Source organism: Convolutriloba macropyga, chromosome 4, assembly GCF_964194025.1.
Source record: "Convolutriloba macropyga chromosome 4, txConMacr16.3, whole genome shotgun sequence".
Lineage (NCBI taxonomy): Eukaryota > Metazoa > Xenacoelomorpha > Acoela > Convolutidae > Convolutriloba > Convolutriloba macropyga.
This window is the reverse complement of record NC_134471.1, coordinates 78622218-78640643: the sequence shown is the minus strand read 5'-3', so window position 1 is coordinate 78640643 and position 18426 is coordinate 78622218. Positions and strand designations below refer to the sequence as shown.

Below are 18426 nucleotides of genomic sequence, written 5' to 3'. Positions count from 1 at the left end.
ATATGTAAAAGCAAACTATCGCGGGTTTTTGATTTTTGTCAAATGTTTAGATTTTCATTAAGTAAAAGTTTTCTGTCGATAGTGAAGAACACTCTTCATCAAATAACCATAACTTTGATGAAGTTTTCAAGGTAACCATTTATTTCATTAAAATTCATATCAATTTAGGTATGAGGTTAAAAGCATCTAAAAACGACAAAATAATGGCTAATCAGAAAAACAAATCATTAAACTACGCATGACAAATATCAATTCTCTACGAAAACGAAACTCGCTCTAATCAGACAAAAATAGCTAAAAAGTGAAAATATCGAAATCACATTCCTTGTCAAATACAGAAAAGCTTGAAAATATTGAAAAAAAATATATTTATTAATTTAAATAGTGCCAAAAACCCATAAAGCCATTTACGGATCACTCAAAGACTGTTAGAATAAAAAGCAGTCATGAAAATATTGGTATCTTATCAAATGAAAAGAATTTTCAACAACTTGAAGAGCATTGGGTGACGTCACCACCCTCCCCATAAAAAGTGAAAGCATGACTTGTCATTTAGAAAATAAATTAAAAAGGATTGTAGAGGCAAAAAATGAAACATTTCAACCCTGCTAGCCCAAAATATGTTAACAAAGCGCATGACATATGAAACTTCTGGATCTTTTCCGTTTTGTGCCCCCCCCCCCCCCCCCCCAGTACGTTATGTACACCCCAGTTACAAAGCACGTGTCATTACAGGGTTATTCATCATATAAAAATACGGCACGGGCGTCTGAGGGCTGCAAATAATATGCACCCACTAAGCTGGGGGGCATACACGAAAAAGGTCCACACTTCAAATTAAAATTGCTTAAAAAACCCAACTCAGAGAACAATGCAAGCGGAAAGTCCACTTTTGCCTTTAATACCCCCATATGAGGGCATGTATAGTATATTGTTTGAAACTCCCTATTACACAGCAATTTATTATACGGAAATAAAAATGCCGGTGAAAAGTTAAGATCAAAAAGTCAGCAAAATTACACTGAATCCGCAAAATCTATAGTAGAGACACAATCATACAATCATACTTCAATTAAAACTAGATTGTTTCAGCTCTAAATTCACAAAGAAATTAGTTCAATGAGCGGATCTGTTCTCTCTTTGTAACCCCCCCCCCCAGCTTAGTGGGTGCATATTATTTGCACCCCCCGACGCACGTGCCATATTTTACATAATGATTTACTATGTAATGACACATAATCAGTAAATTTGGGGTGCATGACGTACGGGGTGGATACGGAAAAGATCCCAATAAGCTTATATTTATTTATTTTTGAACATTATAGTTTTACTATAATAAACAGGTTATATGCAGTGATAGCTCAATTTATGTCCATATTCAGCCTTTGTCCATTTTTTTACCATTTAAAAGACAAAAGTCACCACAAAATGTGCAAAGAAAAGAGATCATTATGAATACCAGCAGGATGTCCAAAAAGCATGAAAACATTCAAATACAAGTTTGAACAATCGAACACTTTTATATGACACTCATAAACATCTTCAAAGCAAATAAAACAAATTCACGATCATACTTTGCACACATGAAAGCATCGGTAAAATAAACAACTTTTTTCGAAAAAATTATGCTGTTGAAGTTTAAAAAAAAACTTTGGGGATCTTTTCCATTTGTGCCCCCCAGTACGTTATGCACCCCCCCCCATTACAGAGCACGTGCCATTACATAGTAAATCATTATGTAAAATTATTGCACGTGCGCCTGGGGGTGCAAATAATATGCGCCCACTAAGATGAGGGGGGGCACAAACAGAAAAGATCCAACTTTGGATTGAAAATAATCACAAGCAATTAGTTTTTAACAAGAGTGGAAATGTCAAATTGCTTCTTTCGGAAAGTTAAACGCAACCGCAATGTTTTGATATTTATTTGGTTACACTAAAAGCTCCAAGATATGCCTCCTGTCGTTATAACCAATTCATCATTGGTTATAATGACGGTTATAATAATCCATATTACAGCTGAAACCGAGAATTTACGGAAATCTGAAAACCCCACTCCTTGTGAATCAAAAATTGGATCTTTTTCGTTTGTGCCCCCCCAACTTAGTGGGCGCATATTATTTGCACACCCCAGACGCACGTGATTTTTACATAGTGATTTACTATGTAATGGCACGTGCTCTGTAACTGGGGGGCGCATAACGTACTGGGGGGGCACAAAAGGAAAAGATCCCAAATATTTAACGACATCGCATATGGCCATGGATAACTTTTAACACCAACTTTTAAATAACTCTTACTCGTTACGTCATCACATGGACACACGTGATCAAACTGAAGCAAGTGTAAAATAAAAGAAACATTGTGCAATGCTTGAGAACAAAATGCATACAAAGAAAACACGTTCACAAACAAAGTGATGGGTCGTCTCTTCTTGCATTAAAATTGAATACTCACTTTAAAGCTTTCACAAGCCACGACAACAAACAGGGTTTGCTCGCAACCCAAAGCGTCACCTGCTAATCGAATTCAAATCTTCTAAGATCATCAATGATATTTCGAAAATGGACCCCATGTTATAGATATGATCTTTACCATTATTCACCCTCCCAAAATTAATTGGTGTGGATTTTATCACAATTCAAGGTCACATGTTCTACATTGCATCAACCAGTAACATCCCCAGACGAACTTCAACGGTTATCTTGTAAGATCTTGCAAGATTCTTGCAAATAACGTTTATCTTGCAAGATCTTGCAAGACTCTTGCAAACAACGTTTATCTTGCAAGATGCAAGATCCGGACGTTTATCTTGCAAGAATCTTGCAAGATCTTGCAAGATAACCGTCCTATTTTGACTGGGGATTCGTGGGGAATTAATAACCAAAAAAAACCTACCAATTAAACAACTAATTTCCCGTCTATTCAACATATCATTGCTTCAAATTTCAGTTCAGATATATCCTCGAAATTGTTCCTCAAATATTTCTAAGCTGTTATTTGAGAAGCTAAAAACAAATTTCAAAACCACACGGTTCAAATAATTGAAATTGCATTCAGTAAAATTGCTTCGTTAGTGCACCAGAGCGAAGCCAAAAATTGCGAGAAATTGAACTTTTTTGGCTGATTTTTTCAGCAAATCAACATGCTTTTAGATTATTATCCCTTTTTGCTTCTAAATATTATGCAATCAACTAGTTAAATTTTTGTGTTCAATTCTAAAGGGTTTAATTAATTTTTATTTTTTAGTGAAAACAACTTTCCGGAGAGGTCGCCTTTCTAAGAAAAAAAACACACAAAAGCTTATTTTAATAATTTAAAATTAAATTAACAAACCATTTTATAAAATTCTAACATCTTTTGCAGCAACCAATTGACGCTAATTGAGAAACTCTGACAACCTTCAATGGAGATTTCAATTTTTCGTAAACAAGAATAAAACATTTGAATTAAAAACAAACAATTCAAAAACAGCAAGAATTTTTAATGATCCGAATGAGTAAAAGCTAGTTATGTACAAAAAATGACTAAGACGAGATAAAAAACAATGTTCGCTTTCTCAGCATTTATTTGCTCCTGCCTCAAACTTTTAGGAAAGCTGTAACAATTCATTGTTATTAAACTAAACATTTGAAACACTGGGGGCCATCAAAACGGAACAAATCAATTTTTTAGCAGCTGCTATTGAAAAAATAGGCTAGTTTACAAGTCGTGTTTCATTTTTTAAAAATTTTTCGAAAACATAATAATTAACAAAACTTAAAAAGTATACAGCAAACTCATTTCTCATTTTCTGCTTTTTCAAAAAACACAGAGTTGTATGGTGCCCAAGATTCGTTAATTAATCGCCCAAGCAAACGTTTACTAGACAAAAATTAATTGTTTTTGAACATTGAATCGTTTTACATTTATCATTGATATGAAAGAAGATAAATCTCTTTAAATACCCCCTTGGCTGACTTTGAGATTACAGTGCATGTCTTCATACTGAATGACTTTACGTCGTGTTTTCCCCTTTTTGAAAGGTCTTTGAATAAGCCAGTTTAATCGCTTGCCAAAATTTCAGCCAGGTTACTATCGAAAAAGTTAGAGTTTATCTTTAAATAAAACCCTAAACGAAACTTTTCAAGATCTGTCGCATCTTGGAAAGTGACATTTCACTTTGACAACAATTTCTGATCCATCTAACGTAGAAATGACGTAGAAAGATTGATGATTTATAAAGTAGGAGCAAAATTAAGAATTTAAGTCATTCGTAGACTAATCAGGGTTATTCGATAAGAGCATACAAAAAGAAAAGGTATCTATTTTAACTTTAACGTTGTTGAACGTTGGCCGTCACTCTTCCCCCGTGGAAAACCATCCCGACAAATTAATGCTGTGTAACCGTTCTGCTGGCATATAAACCAGAAATACTGGCGCTAAACAAGAAATGGATAAACGGCTTTAATTAAACATAATTGCCCAAATAAATATTCTATTTCTCCAATTTTTGTTGTTCTGAATGTCTGATTAGAATTCGGTTTTCGAACAGTTCCGAGAAATCAGCAAATAACTTTATAGAAGTTACTATAACAAACCTGGTATGGGTCGTTTCTCGTACATAGTGTTTTGCCCAGTTAGGGCATTATAGGGGTGACCAGGGGTAAATCTGCCCACCAAAGCCTCCATGGATACCTCCCCACTTTCTGGCTCTAGGGGCAACGTTGCCCAGATCCTGTCTATCTCGTCGGGCGACAATGGGATGCCTAAATAAGTTATTACGTCATAAAATACCCCACTTTAAAACCACGCATTTTGATAATTAAAACAGTGGTTGATACCTCTAGTTAATTTGAATAATTGATTCGAAAAAAGAACATAATCTTGTTTATCACAAAGTCACAAAGAATAGAATAAAAAAATTGAAAAAAACGGAGAAAAAGAACATGAAAATTTTTAAACAAAAACAAGATCCGATTTAAAACAACTGATTTTTTAAAAGAAAAAAATCTGATAATTTTTAAGTTGATAAAGGATTACCTATTTTGGAGAGGATATCCGTGAATTCTAATTTGTTCATGTGTTTCTTCCCATTTTTAGTCAGCAACAGGAACGCCTGAAATAAAAAAACAGCTGAAATTAATGCTTTCAATACAAACACATCATAAAATTGCAATCAACTGAAAAAAAGTATTTTGGAAGACTTCTGAACAGCAGATCTAAAATCTGTGAAGAACACAAATTTTTTTGCAATATTTCTGCATATTTATTAAATTTGATAAATTTTTAACAAAATTAAGAACTGATTCATGAGATAAAAAAAATAGCTCGAAAAAAATTGATTTCAGAACTAAACATTAAAAAAAGTGATTTAAAAAGAGAAAACTAATAATAACTTACTTTATGAAGAGAGTGAATTTTGTTCTTGCTCACTTCTTGCATCGCCATCTCTAACTAGAAAAACATTAATATATAATGCAATCGACTTCTTAATTCTTTTTAAGAGAAAGTTAGAAACATTATATTAGAAAAGCGCAAAATATATTTATAAGCAGACAATATAGGTTCTTTCTCAATATACCCCCCCCCCATTGGTGGTCAGACATAAAGCCCCAATCATGGTAAATTTTACCAAAATCGGGGGGGGGGGGCTATATTTTCGTGGGGAGCAGGGGAGCTATAATGGGAAGACCCCAGACAACAATTATCTCATGACAAATTATGGAATTTATTATACGATCCACAGCTATGTTTAAACATGAAGTAAACTTACCATAGAAATGGGCAAATTGAAGACATTTTGTTCAGACGGGTTCTCCTGCAACTCTTTCAAAGTGTCTAAACTCCTCTGGAGCTTCTTGGGTGACACACTACGAGCAGACTCTCTCAACAGACGTCTGTTCCTGGAAAACAACCGAAAGTTAAAGGTATGAATGAGGACACAAAGAAAATTGGGACATTTTCCTTTGTGCTCCCCCCGTACGTTATGCATCCCCCAGTTACAGAGTTATGCATCCCCCAATATGGCACGTGCGTCTGCAGGGTGCAAATAATATGCGCCCACTAAGCTGGGGGGAGGGGGAGGGGAACGGAAAAGATCCAAAAATTAGCATAGTTAATTGCGAAAAAACAAGCCAAGATCTGCCATCATTTGTCTTAAATATAGTGTATGGCCTCTTAATTTTTGCATCATTTATCATTTTTGTGCGTCATTTTTTGGTGTTTCCTAAAATTGGTTCATCGTAATACCGGCTACAGGAAAAAAATCTCCCGAAAACTATTAAATTCGAAAACGACAGAAGATGATAACAGTCTTAATTAAGCACCGTCCAGGCAACACGTATGTACAATGGGATCTTGTACTATAAATTTTACGCCCTCCAGGAGAACGTGCTACTTTTTTGGATCTTTTCCGTTTGTGCCCCCCCCCCCCCCCCCAGCTTAGTGGGTGCATATTATTTGCAACCCCAAGACGCACGTGCTACATTTTTACATAATGATTTACTAGGTAATGACACATGCTTTATAACTGGGGTGCATAACGTACTGGGGGAGGGGGGGCACAAACGGAAAAGATCCTCTTTTTCATATAACGCGCTTTATAACAACCTAAATTTTACGTGGGGGTCACAAAAACACTTCCGCCTCTGGTAATTTTTGCTAGTGTAGGATAGTAATAGTAACCCTACCTGTTTCTAGTAGTGACACCCCATGCAGCAGAGAGAGGCTCCTTATCCATGATGAATCCCTCCTCCCTCTTCTCCTGAGCCCATCTGGCACTCTCAGCCTGGAACCCTCCCACAGACTGGCCACTGAATGGCAATTGGGAAGAAGCACTGCGTTGGGAAGCGGGAGTGTGTGACAGTTTGTATCGGGAAAAGCTGAACAAACATTGGCAATCATCATTTGAGATAATCTATACAAACATTCTCTCCGAAATTTCGATTCTACAAAAGACTGTGTTGAGACAAAAATTAACACTATTGTGAAGATAGCTCAATAAAAATGCACCCTATGGATTGGTTTGAAACAATATTTCCTTTTCTCAATAAACTGGAGCGAACGGTTGTGATTCAATATTTCTATACTTTGAATTTTTAATGCAAACTTTTTTTCAACCAAATTGAAAAATATTGCCGGCTATGAATCCTATGGACATAATAATTAGCCCGACCAGTCAAACCAGCATGTAAAAAATAGTTGAAAACCTAATTCAAATTAGGGAAAAATTTTCAAAATCTTTGAAAACTAACGATTTGATGAACAGTTTCATGAAGTGTAGATACGCGACTTTTCCCTTGTTCTCCTCAGAAGCGACAGCTGGCTTCACAAATATCACAAATTCCAGCACCTGTTTGTTACCAGGGGTCAGAGAGAATTTCAGATGCTTCTCAATCTGTTGTTCGACTACGGATGGTTCCAACGCACACGAGCCGTCTTTGTCGGCTTCCCTGAAAATGGACCCTAGACTAAAAAGTTGATATAACATACAAAACTTTAATTTAAGAGCTTATGTTAGCTAATTCCCAGGTTGAGGTGCCAGATGGTAGTGACATTTGATCAGACCGTTGCAGGCCAAAACATCTTCTGATCAGACTAATGTTCTCTAATAACATCGTGCGCGCTCGAAGTGGTCTCTGATCAGACCATCACAGTCGGAAAAGACTTCTGATCAGGCTAAAATTGTCCCGATTCTTGTGCAAACTCGGCCCAGTCCAATTTCAGATCATTGTCCACACGTTCGAACTTCCAGCGTTCGGAACCACTACCAATCACACTTAAGCCAGACTTATATGCGCTCAAAATACAATAATTGCACTGACAGAGAAAAAAATCTTTATGTTGAAGAAAAAGATATAGTCTTAACAATCTTTTTGGATTTAGCGAAAGCTTTTAACTCAATATCCTTGGACATTTTCATTCAAAAAATTGAAAAATATGGTTTTGGAGAAAACGCAGGAGTCTTATTGAATTCGTTTCTAGTTAACAGGAAACAGTGTGTTAGAAACGGAATAGTTGAATCCGACTGGAGAATTATAAATCATGGCGTTCCACAAGGTACTGTACTAGGACCACTAGTATTCATACTTTATGTAACTGACTTCGGTGAGGAAATAGGGAAAAGTTCGAAAGTTTTACAATTTGCAGATGACACAGCAATTTTATGTCATGAAAAAAATGAACAGTGTTTAGAAGCAAAGGCTAAGAAGATGTTGATGGAAACTGAACAATATATGAAACAAAGCAAGTTAACTCTAAATGAAGGGAAAACAGAAATGATGGTTTTCAAAAATGAAAACTTACCAACTGTCAATTGCGTTGAATTTAAAAGTCATTCATTGAAACCAATAGATGAATGCCGATACCTAGGTGTTATTCTTGACAAAGAGTTGGCAGACCAAAAACAACCTAATAATGTGATCAGTAAAATGGCTTTAGCTATCAGATCAATTTATTTGGTACGCAATCAAATACCTTCAAAGGCTCAAATATATCTCTTCAGATCACTGTTTTATCTGTTTTATCGCATTTAGAATTTAGTGCAAAATTTTTTAAAAGTTTGCCGTCCTATTCAATTGACAGAATAAACAAACAAATTAGATGGGGCATAAAAGTTTGCTTTTTTCGAACAAAATATGACAGTGCTCATAAACTACTTCTTGAAAATAAAATACTTCCCGCAGAAATTCAAATAGCAAAAACTTCATTAAATAGACTTTTCGATATTGTCTGACAAACAAACATACAAGACCAAAGAAAATTCAGAATAATCGGAGACGTTGAAATTAAAGTTAATAATCGTACATATGATTTTTCTCTCACAAAAAATGTAAATCAAAATGGAGTCAAAATTCAATTATAAGAAATTTTGTTCGGAAATGGAATAAACTTTCAAGAGCTCTAAGAAAATAAAAATCAAAGAAAAAATTTTAAAAAGAATTAAAGCAAGAGATGCAAAAAAGACACGAACGAGTTTTAATGGACACAAAAATTGAAGGCTTTAAAAGTTTATTTTTTAAAAAAAAATTCACGAAAACTAGAAACTGAACCTTAGTTTTTTATTGTTTTTATGTATAGTTATTCAAGGGAAAGATGTAGTATGTTTGATTTATAAAATTACAACATGTAACTTTAACCTTGGGGTTATTCGAATTTACATGTTTGAGATTTAGAAAAAATGACCTCTGATTCGATTTATGTTCGCTCGAAATCCTCTGACCAGAAACTAAAGTTAAACATAGACGCGACATTAAATATCGCCATAATATGTCATTACATAAAAACTGATTTCCTCAGCAGAATAGGCAATCAAATCAATTCAAAATCAAAATCGTTTTGTTAGAAAAAAAAGAATTTTCAAAAATTGATAAATTGAAACTTTTGCATGAATTTGCTACAGTTCGCCGGCACCATAGTTGCACTTGTTGAATGAGTCTCTGGTCAGAACATATTTGTTCTTGGCTCTTACACATTACGGAAAAAATGAGAAAAAAATAAACCATTTGACCTCTGATCAGACTTTTGTGCACTCGAAGTGACTTCTGATGCGACCATCCAGACGCAAGCGAACCACGGTCAGGCCGTCCCAGACCAAAGTGACCACTGATCGACTAAAATTTCCTCCGAGGAGACTCAAATCAGAACATGCTTCAGACTTTCGTACTCTCAAACCGATTTCCAGATCTATAATTTTGGTCTGGAAAAACACCGTGTGCGTTCGACTTGGGTCTGATCAGAGGTCACATCCGTCTGGGACCTAAAGCTGGATTATAGGGGTTGGTCTAGTGACAGAGCTAACGCTTATCAAAATAGTCCATAATGCTTAGTCAGGTAAGAACATGTACGATGAGGTAGGTAACTTTCACTTCAGCCATTAAATGGTAACTGTTACATTGTTTGTTTACACAGAATGGTATAGAACTCAATGCAAAAGACATGCCATATATTCCAAACGGTCCAACAATTTAATAAAAAACCATGAAAAGGTACAAAATGTCTTGATATTTTGCAGTTAACTGGGAACCAATATATGACCTCAATTTTAATTAAATGCAGTCCACGCGGTCTAAGAAATGGGTTGCACTATTATAGCGAGAAAAACTTTCTGAATATTTTTTATCACCTTAAACTGCAGTTTCGGATTAAAAAATTATCATTTTTTTGCAAGAAATTTTGCAGGTAATGTTAGCTGCAATTTTGCTTAACTGCAAACATTGCAGGTAAATTTATTAGAAACTTTTTAGAGTGTGACTAACTTGAGAGCATTGAGTAGATTTATAAAAGGAGAGGCTAAGTAGTTCACAATTGCAGTCTCCAATTTGCCGTCATCTTCACCCGCCTCAACTGTCGGTTTCTTAGTACCACCCGCAGAGCAGCAGCAACTAAAATCAACATAACAACGTCAGATGTGATGAGAGCTGAACGAATTCCAGATCACAAAATAATAGTTCTTTAAAAAGATATTTCGGGCTTAATTCATAAATTAAAATACTATAAGGCTGTGTTGAGACAAAAAAAAACTAGCTTGGGAAAACATAAATTAGTGAAAAAAAATCATTTTAAAAAATTAAAAGTAATATAAAGATATCCATAACTACAGATATTATGATCGGCTGAAAATCAGTCGCAAAAACACTTAAGGTAAAGACCAATAGCAAAAGATTTTATGTAATGTATTCAAAAATTTGTAAAAAATATTTCAAATTAAGGAGTAATTATTTGGATTTTATGGAAGATTTTAAAATTAAAAAAAGGACAATTATTTCCTTGTGTAGTTTCTCATTTAAAAGAGAAACAGAAATAAATGAAAACTAACTCATCTTTTTGATTTCCTGTTTTCTTCTCTCCGTCTCCTTTGTAGTCTGGACTCAATTTATGAACCGATTCCGATTTCATCTGCAATATCAACACAAGGAATAATTCACTGAAATCGCAATAAACATAAGAAAGAATGGACCAATTGTTTGTTAAAAAATTTTGGATCTATTCTGTCCCCCCCCCCCCCCAGCTTAGTGAGCATAAATCTTTTATGACCCCCAGGAACACGTGCTATTTTCTAACATAGTAACGTGCTATATATCAACATATAACTTGTACCTGGGGGTCATAAAAAACACTGGGGGGGGGGGGGGGGGGGGTTTGTGAAACAGAAAAGATCCAAAATTTTGATCTCAAAACGACACATTAGTTGATCATAACCGAATACTTAATAATCATACAAGAATTTACCCAATAACACTCAGCAAAATTCTACATTAACGATAATCTAAAATCAACAAATTTATGCATTAAACACACTCCACAAGAATATTGAGACCTTTGTAATGGGCGCATCTAATGCAATCTTGCAATAATCTTTCAATTTGCCTGATAAATCTGATAGGAGATATCATTTTCTCTTGCAACTTTCTGATACGCTTTTGGGAACTTTTTCGTTTGTGCACCCCCCCCCCCTCCGGGCTTAGTGGGTTTGCACCCCCCCCCCCCCAAACGCACGTGCCATAATTATACATGATGATTTACTATGTAATGACACGTGCTCTGTAACTGGGGGAGCATAACGTACTGGGGGGGGGGGGGCACAGACGGAAAAGATCCCGCTTTTGAATTTTTCAAATACTGCGGAGGAAGTTGTAAATTTCCTGACCGGTTCAGCCCTGGATGCGAGAATGGTGACGAAGTGTGAGAAATAGACTCCATTCTCATCACATGGAATGTCTAATCTCCCCTGAAGTTTGTCCAACACACTCTCTTCACACTCTATTGAGGTACACTCCAGTAGACACTTTTTGATCACACCAAGTGGGAGCTAAACAAACAGAAAAAAAGTAATTTTGATTAATTTTTTGTAAAAACAAACATGTTTGCTCCAAAAATATTGAAAATTTTTGTTTGACAAAAATGTTTGGGTCTTTCCCATTACTTAAAGCCCAGACACGAAATTATAGCCATACGCCCCCGTGTAATATGTTTATCATGGTTGGGGGGGCTATACGTTATCTGACTACTAAACTGGGGGGGGGGGGGGGGGAGGCAATGGTCTATAATGGGAAAGACTCAAACGTTTCTGGGCAAATGAATGTTCTTTCTCGCGCCAATGACAGTTTCCAAAGCAAACGGTCAGAAATTATACTTTAAAGACACTCTACTTTCATCATCTCTAGTGATATTTAGACACAAATTGAGAGTCTATGTGAGAGTGAAGCAAAGTAAAAAAAAACTAGCAAACAAATTTTCAACAACTCCACGGCAGCCACTGTACACAATCTGTGATAAAACGCGCGTACTATAAATTTTGTATCCTTTTTGTTCATTTTCTGCTCCAGTCAAACATTATGTCATATCTTACAAGACTCTCATAAGCAATTGATTAATCGTACAAATTCGAACAGAATTTCATCGTCTGATTTCAAATTTTTGTCATGTGCACCTCAATATCTGATAACTACCAAAAATAATTTAAATAAATGCTAATTTCATCTGAAAAATTCACAAGAAAAAAGTGATATACGCATTAATCAATGAATTGAAAACAAACGTTATAACGTTACAGACTAATAACAGAAGCAGATGATTAAATTAGGCAATCAGTTAGCACAATTTTCCTTCCAGATCCTTCTGTGTCATGGAAGCTTACAGCAAATAACAGTTTCTTCAATATCAAAAGAAAAATAAATCTTCAGTCAGTTTCGTCGATTCGAAATGTTTGGAAAAGTTTTCTGGAACAGTACTGAAAACAACCTCTAATTTTAACTAATGAAACTGGGAACAAGGTCAGCTCACAAAAATCGTTTTACAGAAAGATATAAATTTGAAGGAGGCCTTGCATGAACCAAAAAAGATGTTACACCTATTTGTTCCAACAATTTTTGTCAAAATAATTAAATATATATGCGAGGCTGGCTTTTTTCAATCCAAATTTTCACTTTTGGTTGGAGCATTGCGCAGAAAGAAGAAAAACATCATTTTATAACTTTACGAATATAGTTTTGATTAACATTAAAAAAATTGTTTTCTCAGAACTCTGAAAAAGGGGAACACTTTAAAAATTTGAAGTCAAAAGCAAAAAATAGTCCGGTGGGACATCGCTAAAACATCGCTTAAAAAATGGAGAAAATTGCACTAAATTTAGTTAGTTAAAATGACTTTCATGAGTATTTCTTTACAGTTTACAGTTTTAAGCCAAAAAACTAAAGATTTAAACTATTCGACCAAGAATTAGAAAAAAATCATTTTTAATGGCCACGAAGCGATAGCTTTTTTAATTCGCCGTCTCCATCGATGATTCTTGCGGCCTGACTTCTTGTTTTGAGTTCTTGTTTCTGAGTCTTGAGTTTTTGATTTCGAATATTAATTTTGAAAAAGCTCCATTAGGGTTTCCTTATAGAGCGTATGTGTCTCATTAAAAAGACAGTCCGAATCTAACCTAAAATCTAGTGGTCTATTAAAGGACTGGTGGTCAATCTATCTATCTTATTTATTTAGTTGTTTCAAATCCATGGAAGGCCAAAAGCGTCTATCGCGGCTATTTGCCGGCAATCTGCCGGCTAGGTGTTTTAATTAAAACAAAATTTCGTTAAAAAATATTCTTACTCAGCATTTCAAGTCTGAGCAATGCTTTCAATTAAAAGTCGAAAAATTACTTGATCGTGAAACTGAACAAACAAAAGACTTTTTTTTGAAAAGAAAACCAAATTCATAATTTTTAGTTCTTATATAATTTGTTGAATTTTTCTAATTCTTCAAAAGCAGAATCCAAAGAAAGCCTGCCTTCCGAAGTAGGCCTCGGGATGGCCTACTTTGGAAGGCGCAGGCTCGGGAGGCGACAACAAGCTAATTCAAAGCCCTTAAAAAATGCAAACACAAACAAACAATCATTAGATTCATAGGCTACCTATAGGGAGATACCACGATGTTGACCCTTTAGAGTGCGCACTATACACGGTGATGATTTTTCATCCTAACAAAACTGAAAACAAAATCACGTTTTACCCATTGAAATTGCAAACGAAGCCTGCTTGCTAAGATTATTTCACAGATAGAAGCATTTCAAAGGACGCCTAACATGAAGCACAAAAAATAAACGCATTTTTAGTAAACAATCAAATAAGTTTAATACCCGTACCGTGATTTTTTTAAAAGAGGTCTGCTTGATCAAGATATCTAAAAGCAAGCATATATCCCAAACCACGTTTCAAAAAAAGAATTGAATTGAACTAAAAGGCTACGGAACCGAACATGCGTACTGAAAAATAAACTTGAACTTAATAAAAATTAGAAAACCAGATAAAAATAATTCTGCCCATCAATCTATTTCAATAACAACAAGAAAATATAAACAATCAAAGAATGGGAAAATAACTACTAAGATAATTGCTTAGTTTTGATGGAACCAAACCCATAAAAAACCCATTGATGGAACCAAACTCATACAACGCATAGTCAGTGTCCAAGTGCATAACCAAAATATCACTTTTTACTTATTGTCAACTGTCGATGAATGTGCTCAGAAATTAACCGGTCACGCATAACAATGTTTTCCTTAATTAAATGAATTCAATTTGTTTCAGTTAAAAAAATTGTAAAAGTCTTTATTTACTGAAGAAAGAATAACACACTCTAATCAATTCGTTTTTCTCAAAGATGGAAACTGCGCACGTGAACATAAAAAAACCATGAACTTTATGTTCATGCATCCTCGCTATAAAAATAGCTTTAGTTGTGAAAAAAGCAGTGAAACAATTTAACATACCGTCCCCAACAAAAACCTTATAAAATTGGCCAATGCTTGTAAAAAGGGCCAGTAAGCTAACGAATGATAGCTGCCAGATACGTTTAATTTCTTATCAGAATAACAGTTTACGTTTTTCTCGAAAGAAGATTGCTCTTTCCAGGTGAATTTTGTCCCCTTTTTTGCGACAGCAACTTATTGTCGTATCAAGTTGTTCCACTGCCAGTTTTTATTTGTCTATAACTTTGATTTATCTCGTACATTGAGCGTTTCATAATTTGATTACCTAAAATTGTTCAACTTTTAAACTACAAGTTTCACAAACAGTTGATTTGAGCAAAAGCTTATCTTAAGAATTCTATACTATCGATTTGAGCTAAGCTAATACTTTCCAAACAGACAAAAAGATCGTTAATGTGCGTTCCCACATAGAGGTCTAGCCAATTTCATGTTATAACTTATAATCAACCCTAAAAATCTCAATCAAATAATAAATATGTACCCTAGACAGGCTCAGTATGTTTTATAGCCGTAATCACTTGCTTCAAAGTTTTCGCTGTAAGAACATGGAAAAAATTACAAACAAACTTTAAATTATAATGGAAGTTGCGAAGCGTTAACATGACTGTGTTTTCATTTTCCTCGGACTCACTTCAAACAACTCGGTCTGTGTAGTTAACAATGGAAAAAGATCTATTGGTGCATTTCAGTCAGTACAAAATTAGGCCGAACCAATTACTGTATATTCTTCATTTTTTTTTTATTTTTACACAATTTTTTCATTCTTTGTCTGCAAATCTGATTTAGGCTGCACGTCTCTCTGCGCTACCTTGAGCCTCAAATTTTATTGAAAAAGCTCTATGAATTTGGATAGCGTAAAAAATCTGTCTTAAAAACTTATCCTGTGCATTCCGTTTAACGATCAGATCTGCAAAATGTTTCCACGGAACTAAAGCACTGCTGATGATGAAACTTGTTTAAGTAAACGTGAATTTGAGACTGTTCTAAGTAGTTCTAAACCGCAAAAGCTCAAGGTGCCTTATTATAGATTAAAACAAACAAATCATCAAAATTATGCATCGTTTTTGTGGCTGCAACTTCCTAGGGTTTTTTTTCTATGGTGATCATGGACAACCAAGATAATTAACTGAGATATCGCTTGTTAGTGAAACAAAAAGTCATAAATGAAAAACTGTCGAAGTATTAGAAAGAAGTTCGAAATTTTTTTAAGATCTAGTTTTGAGTAGAGAGCTTGAAATTGATGCTTATCAATTGCTGTAAACGATTGCGAAGGTTGTGTATCTTCAATTCAAGTTCTAATGAGATTAAAACCATTGTGAACAAAACATATCAGACAATTAACTATTTAACTAATAGATTTAACTAACAAATAACTATTTAAAACACACAATTTAATAATGAAAACCAAAAAGTTAACGTCAAAAACCGATGGAGACGGAAACAAAAACGTAAGCAGTTAACTCCATTAGATAAATATAACCAACTGACGTCGGACGAATTCTCTCAAACGACCGGCGAGCGGTTGGCTTCGGTAGCACGCAGCCGGGGCTTAGGGATGCTAGCATTGGGGGTGGGGAGTGTAAAGCGATGATGTGGAGTAGGGTCGAGATGGCTGGAGGAGGATGGACTGGGTAGTGTTGGGGGTGAGTAGGGTGGGGGGGGGGCAGGAGGTGTAACTGAGGGCGGTCAAACTTTTAAGATTAAGAACCGCCCGTCACACTGTGAAATTGTCTTCTAAAGCAATTTTGTTGAATCACATACTTATGGACTACTAAGGAGTAAGGCTCAAAAATAGCTGCTCAACCAGTTAATGCCCTCCGAGTTATACCTGATTATCATGTTTTTGCCGGCGTTAAAAAAATAAAAGGGTCAGATGAAAAACCGGTCAGGCAAAAAAACGCAAAAAAGACCACATGACTGATAGAATTGCAACCAACTTCGTTTGAGAGCCATTTTCAAGCCTTTTTTTGTCTGGAGAAGCAAAAAAAGAAAAATTTCGTTAAGGATTGTTTCAGTTTTTGATAACTTTTCAATGATAATCCTCTGTATCTCCCCAGGAAAGATATCTATTAGCCAAAATTGACGGATCGGAAAACATTTGAGGGTTCAAACAAGTCCCGTATTTATTTCCCTTCAATTGAAAGAAACAGAAAAATTGAAAATCCAATTCTACTGCGGTCCCCCAGGGCGGCTTGTGACCCTCAATACATATTAAGCTTGACATTATAATATGTTACTATGTAAAAATAGCACTCACGCTTGCGGCATAAGAGTTATATGTCTAATAAATGAGGGGCTGGTACCACGCGAGGCTAGTTTTATGGCTCTAAATTTGGAATTCGCCTTTCTTCCAGTGCAAATTGCAAATGTTGAAAGTTCTAAATCGCCGGACTTTATCACGGCGCCTACAAACTAACTGGACTATATCAACCCTCCCTGCCCCCCCTTCCCCGTCTAATCTAATAATGAGACACGTCAGACTGGAGTTTTCATGCATCGTTGGTGTAGTGGTAGCATAGCAGCCTTCCAAGCTGTTGACATGGGTTCGATTCCCGTACGATGCAACTTTTCCTATCATTTTTTGGATTTGAATATTAGATTGGCGAATCTTGGTGCAAATAGAATCGACTCTCAAACACTTTCGAATCTATTCTCAACCTTTCTTAGATAGACTAACTTGTCCACAGTTGAGTGCGTCATACTTCTCAAACGTCTTCAAAAGCTGCAGAGAGGCACCTTCAAACTAAAACAAGCACACAAATGCTCGAATGGAACCGTTTCGATTCAATTTTGGATTCAAATGCCATGTGTGAAAGAAAAAAAAATTGAAATAAAAAAGAACACTGAATTCAACCCAATATTGCTGTGCAAAAACAAATGAGTATATTGCGCAAAACAAAATGACAGTGCAAACTATTAATAATAATAGCAATGTCATTACTTAAAAACTTTTTAATTATTCAAATAAGTCTGGTTTTTTCCGAAGGTTTTTTCCTTTTAAAATCAGTCTAGGCTGAAATGGCAATGGTTTATGTAGCGAGTCTAGGGGAAAAAAGCACAGACTGATTCTAAAAGGAAAAAAACCTTCGGAAAAGGAAATAAACCCCTTCGAAGAAAAATCACAGAAATAATACCCCACCCCCCCCCCCCCCCGCCCAAAGAAATAAACTTCCATTATAACATTGAATTTCGGTCGTGATACTTTGCTCGGTTGCAATAGTTTCAAACCATTTCTCAAGGGCCGATAAGGTAAATATTATATACACGTTACGCAATTATATACGCTACCATTCTCATTGGTTATTAAGTCTGTGGGCGTGAAATTCAATTGTTATTAACTTGTTTTTTATTACTATATTTCTATCAATTACCTTTTCTCTGAGAACAGCCATGAACTCCTTAGCCTTCATCTTTAGCTGACTTTTGGGAATGGGTGCTGAGGGGTCACTGGTCACTCCACTGGGGTGATCCAAGTCCCATTTGGGCTTCCACGGGGTCGCCCTCTCACTCAAGTCCTCTAGTGCTATTGAGTAGGCGGTGGGCAAACGTGCACTCTCACGACCTGAGAAAGGTACAAAATAACGTAAAGTTTTTAACTGTGAGAGTCTGATTGGCCAACGATATTATGTGCACGTTAATCATAGAGTATCTTTCCATGCACTTTGAGACAAAAAACAATCAACAATCAAAAAG

The 18426-nt window shown here is 35.5% G+C and overlaps 1 protein-coding gene and 1 non-coding gene across 5 annotated transcripts in view; one reads left to right on the top strand and one right to left on the bottom strand.

The window, feature by feature from the left end:
- Nucleotides 1-18426, bottom strand: part of LOC142337917 (uncharacterized) — a 54640-nt gene that overhangs the window by 16837 nt on the left and 19377 nt on the right. For all 4 annotated transcript variants that reach the window (XM_075387554.1, XM_075387557.1, XM_075387556.1 and 1 more), the window contains 11 exons: nucleotides 18105-18295; nucleotides 17411-17476; nucleotides 11629-11790; nucleotides 10798-10877; nucleotides 10238-10363; nucleotides 7235-7432; nucleotides 6671-6862; nucleotides 5755-5884; nucleotides 5382-5435; nucleotides 5022-5097; nucleotides 4580-4747 (listed from right to left, as the gene is read on the bottom strand). In XM_075387554.1, coding sequence (XP_075243669.1) covers nucleotides 4580-4747; nucleotides 5022-5097; nucleotides 5382-5435; nucleotides 5755-5884; nucleotides 6671-6862; nucleotides 7235-7432; nucleotides 10238-10363; nucleotides 10798-10877; nucleotides 11629-11790; nucleotides 17411-17476; nucleotides 18105-18295 — 1443 coding nt within the window. The remainder of the gene's footprint in view (nucleotides 1-4579; nucleotides 4748-5021; nucleotides 5098-5381; nucleotides 5436-5754; nucleotides 5885-6670; nucleotides 6863-7234; nucleotides 7433-10237; nucleotides 10364-10797; nucleotides 10878-11628; nucleotides 11791-17410; nucleotides 17477-18104; nucleotides 18296-18426) is intronic.
- Nucleotides 17227-17297, top strand: Trnag-ucc (transfer RNA glycine (anticodon UCC)). Its single transcript has one exon. It is a non-coding gene; the product is annotated as a tRNA-Gly (tRNA).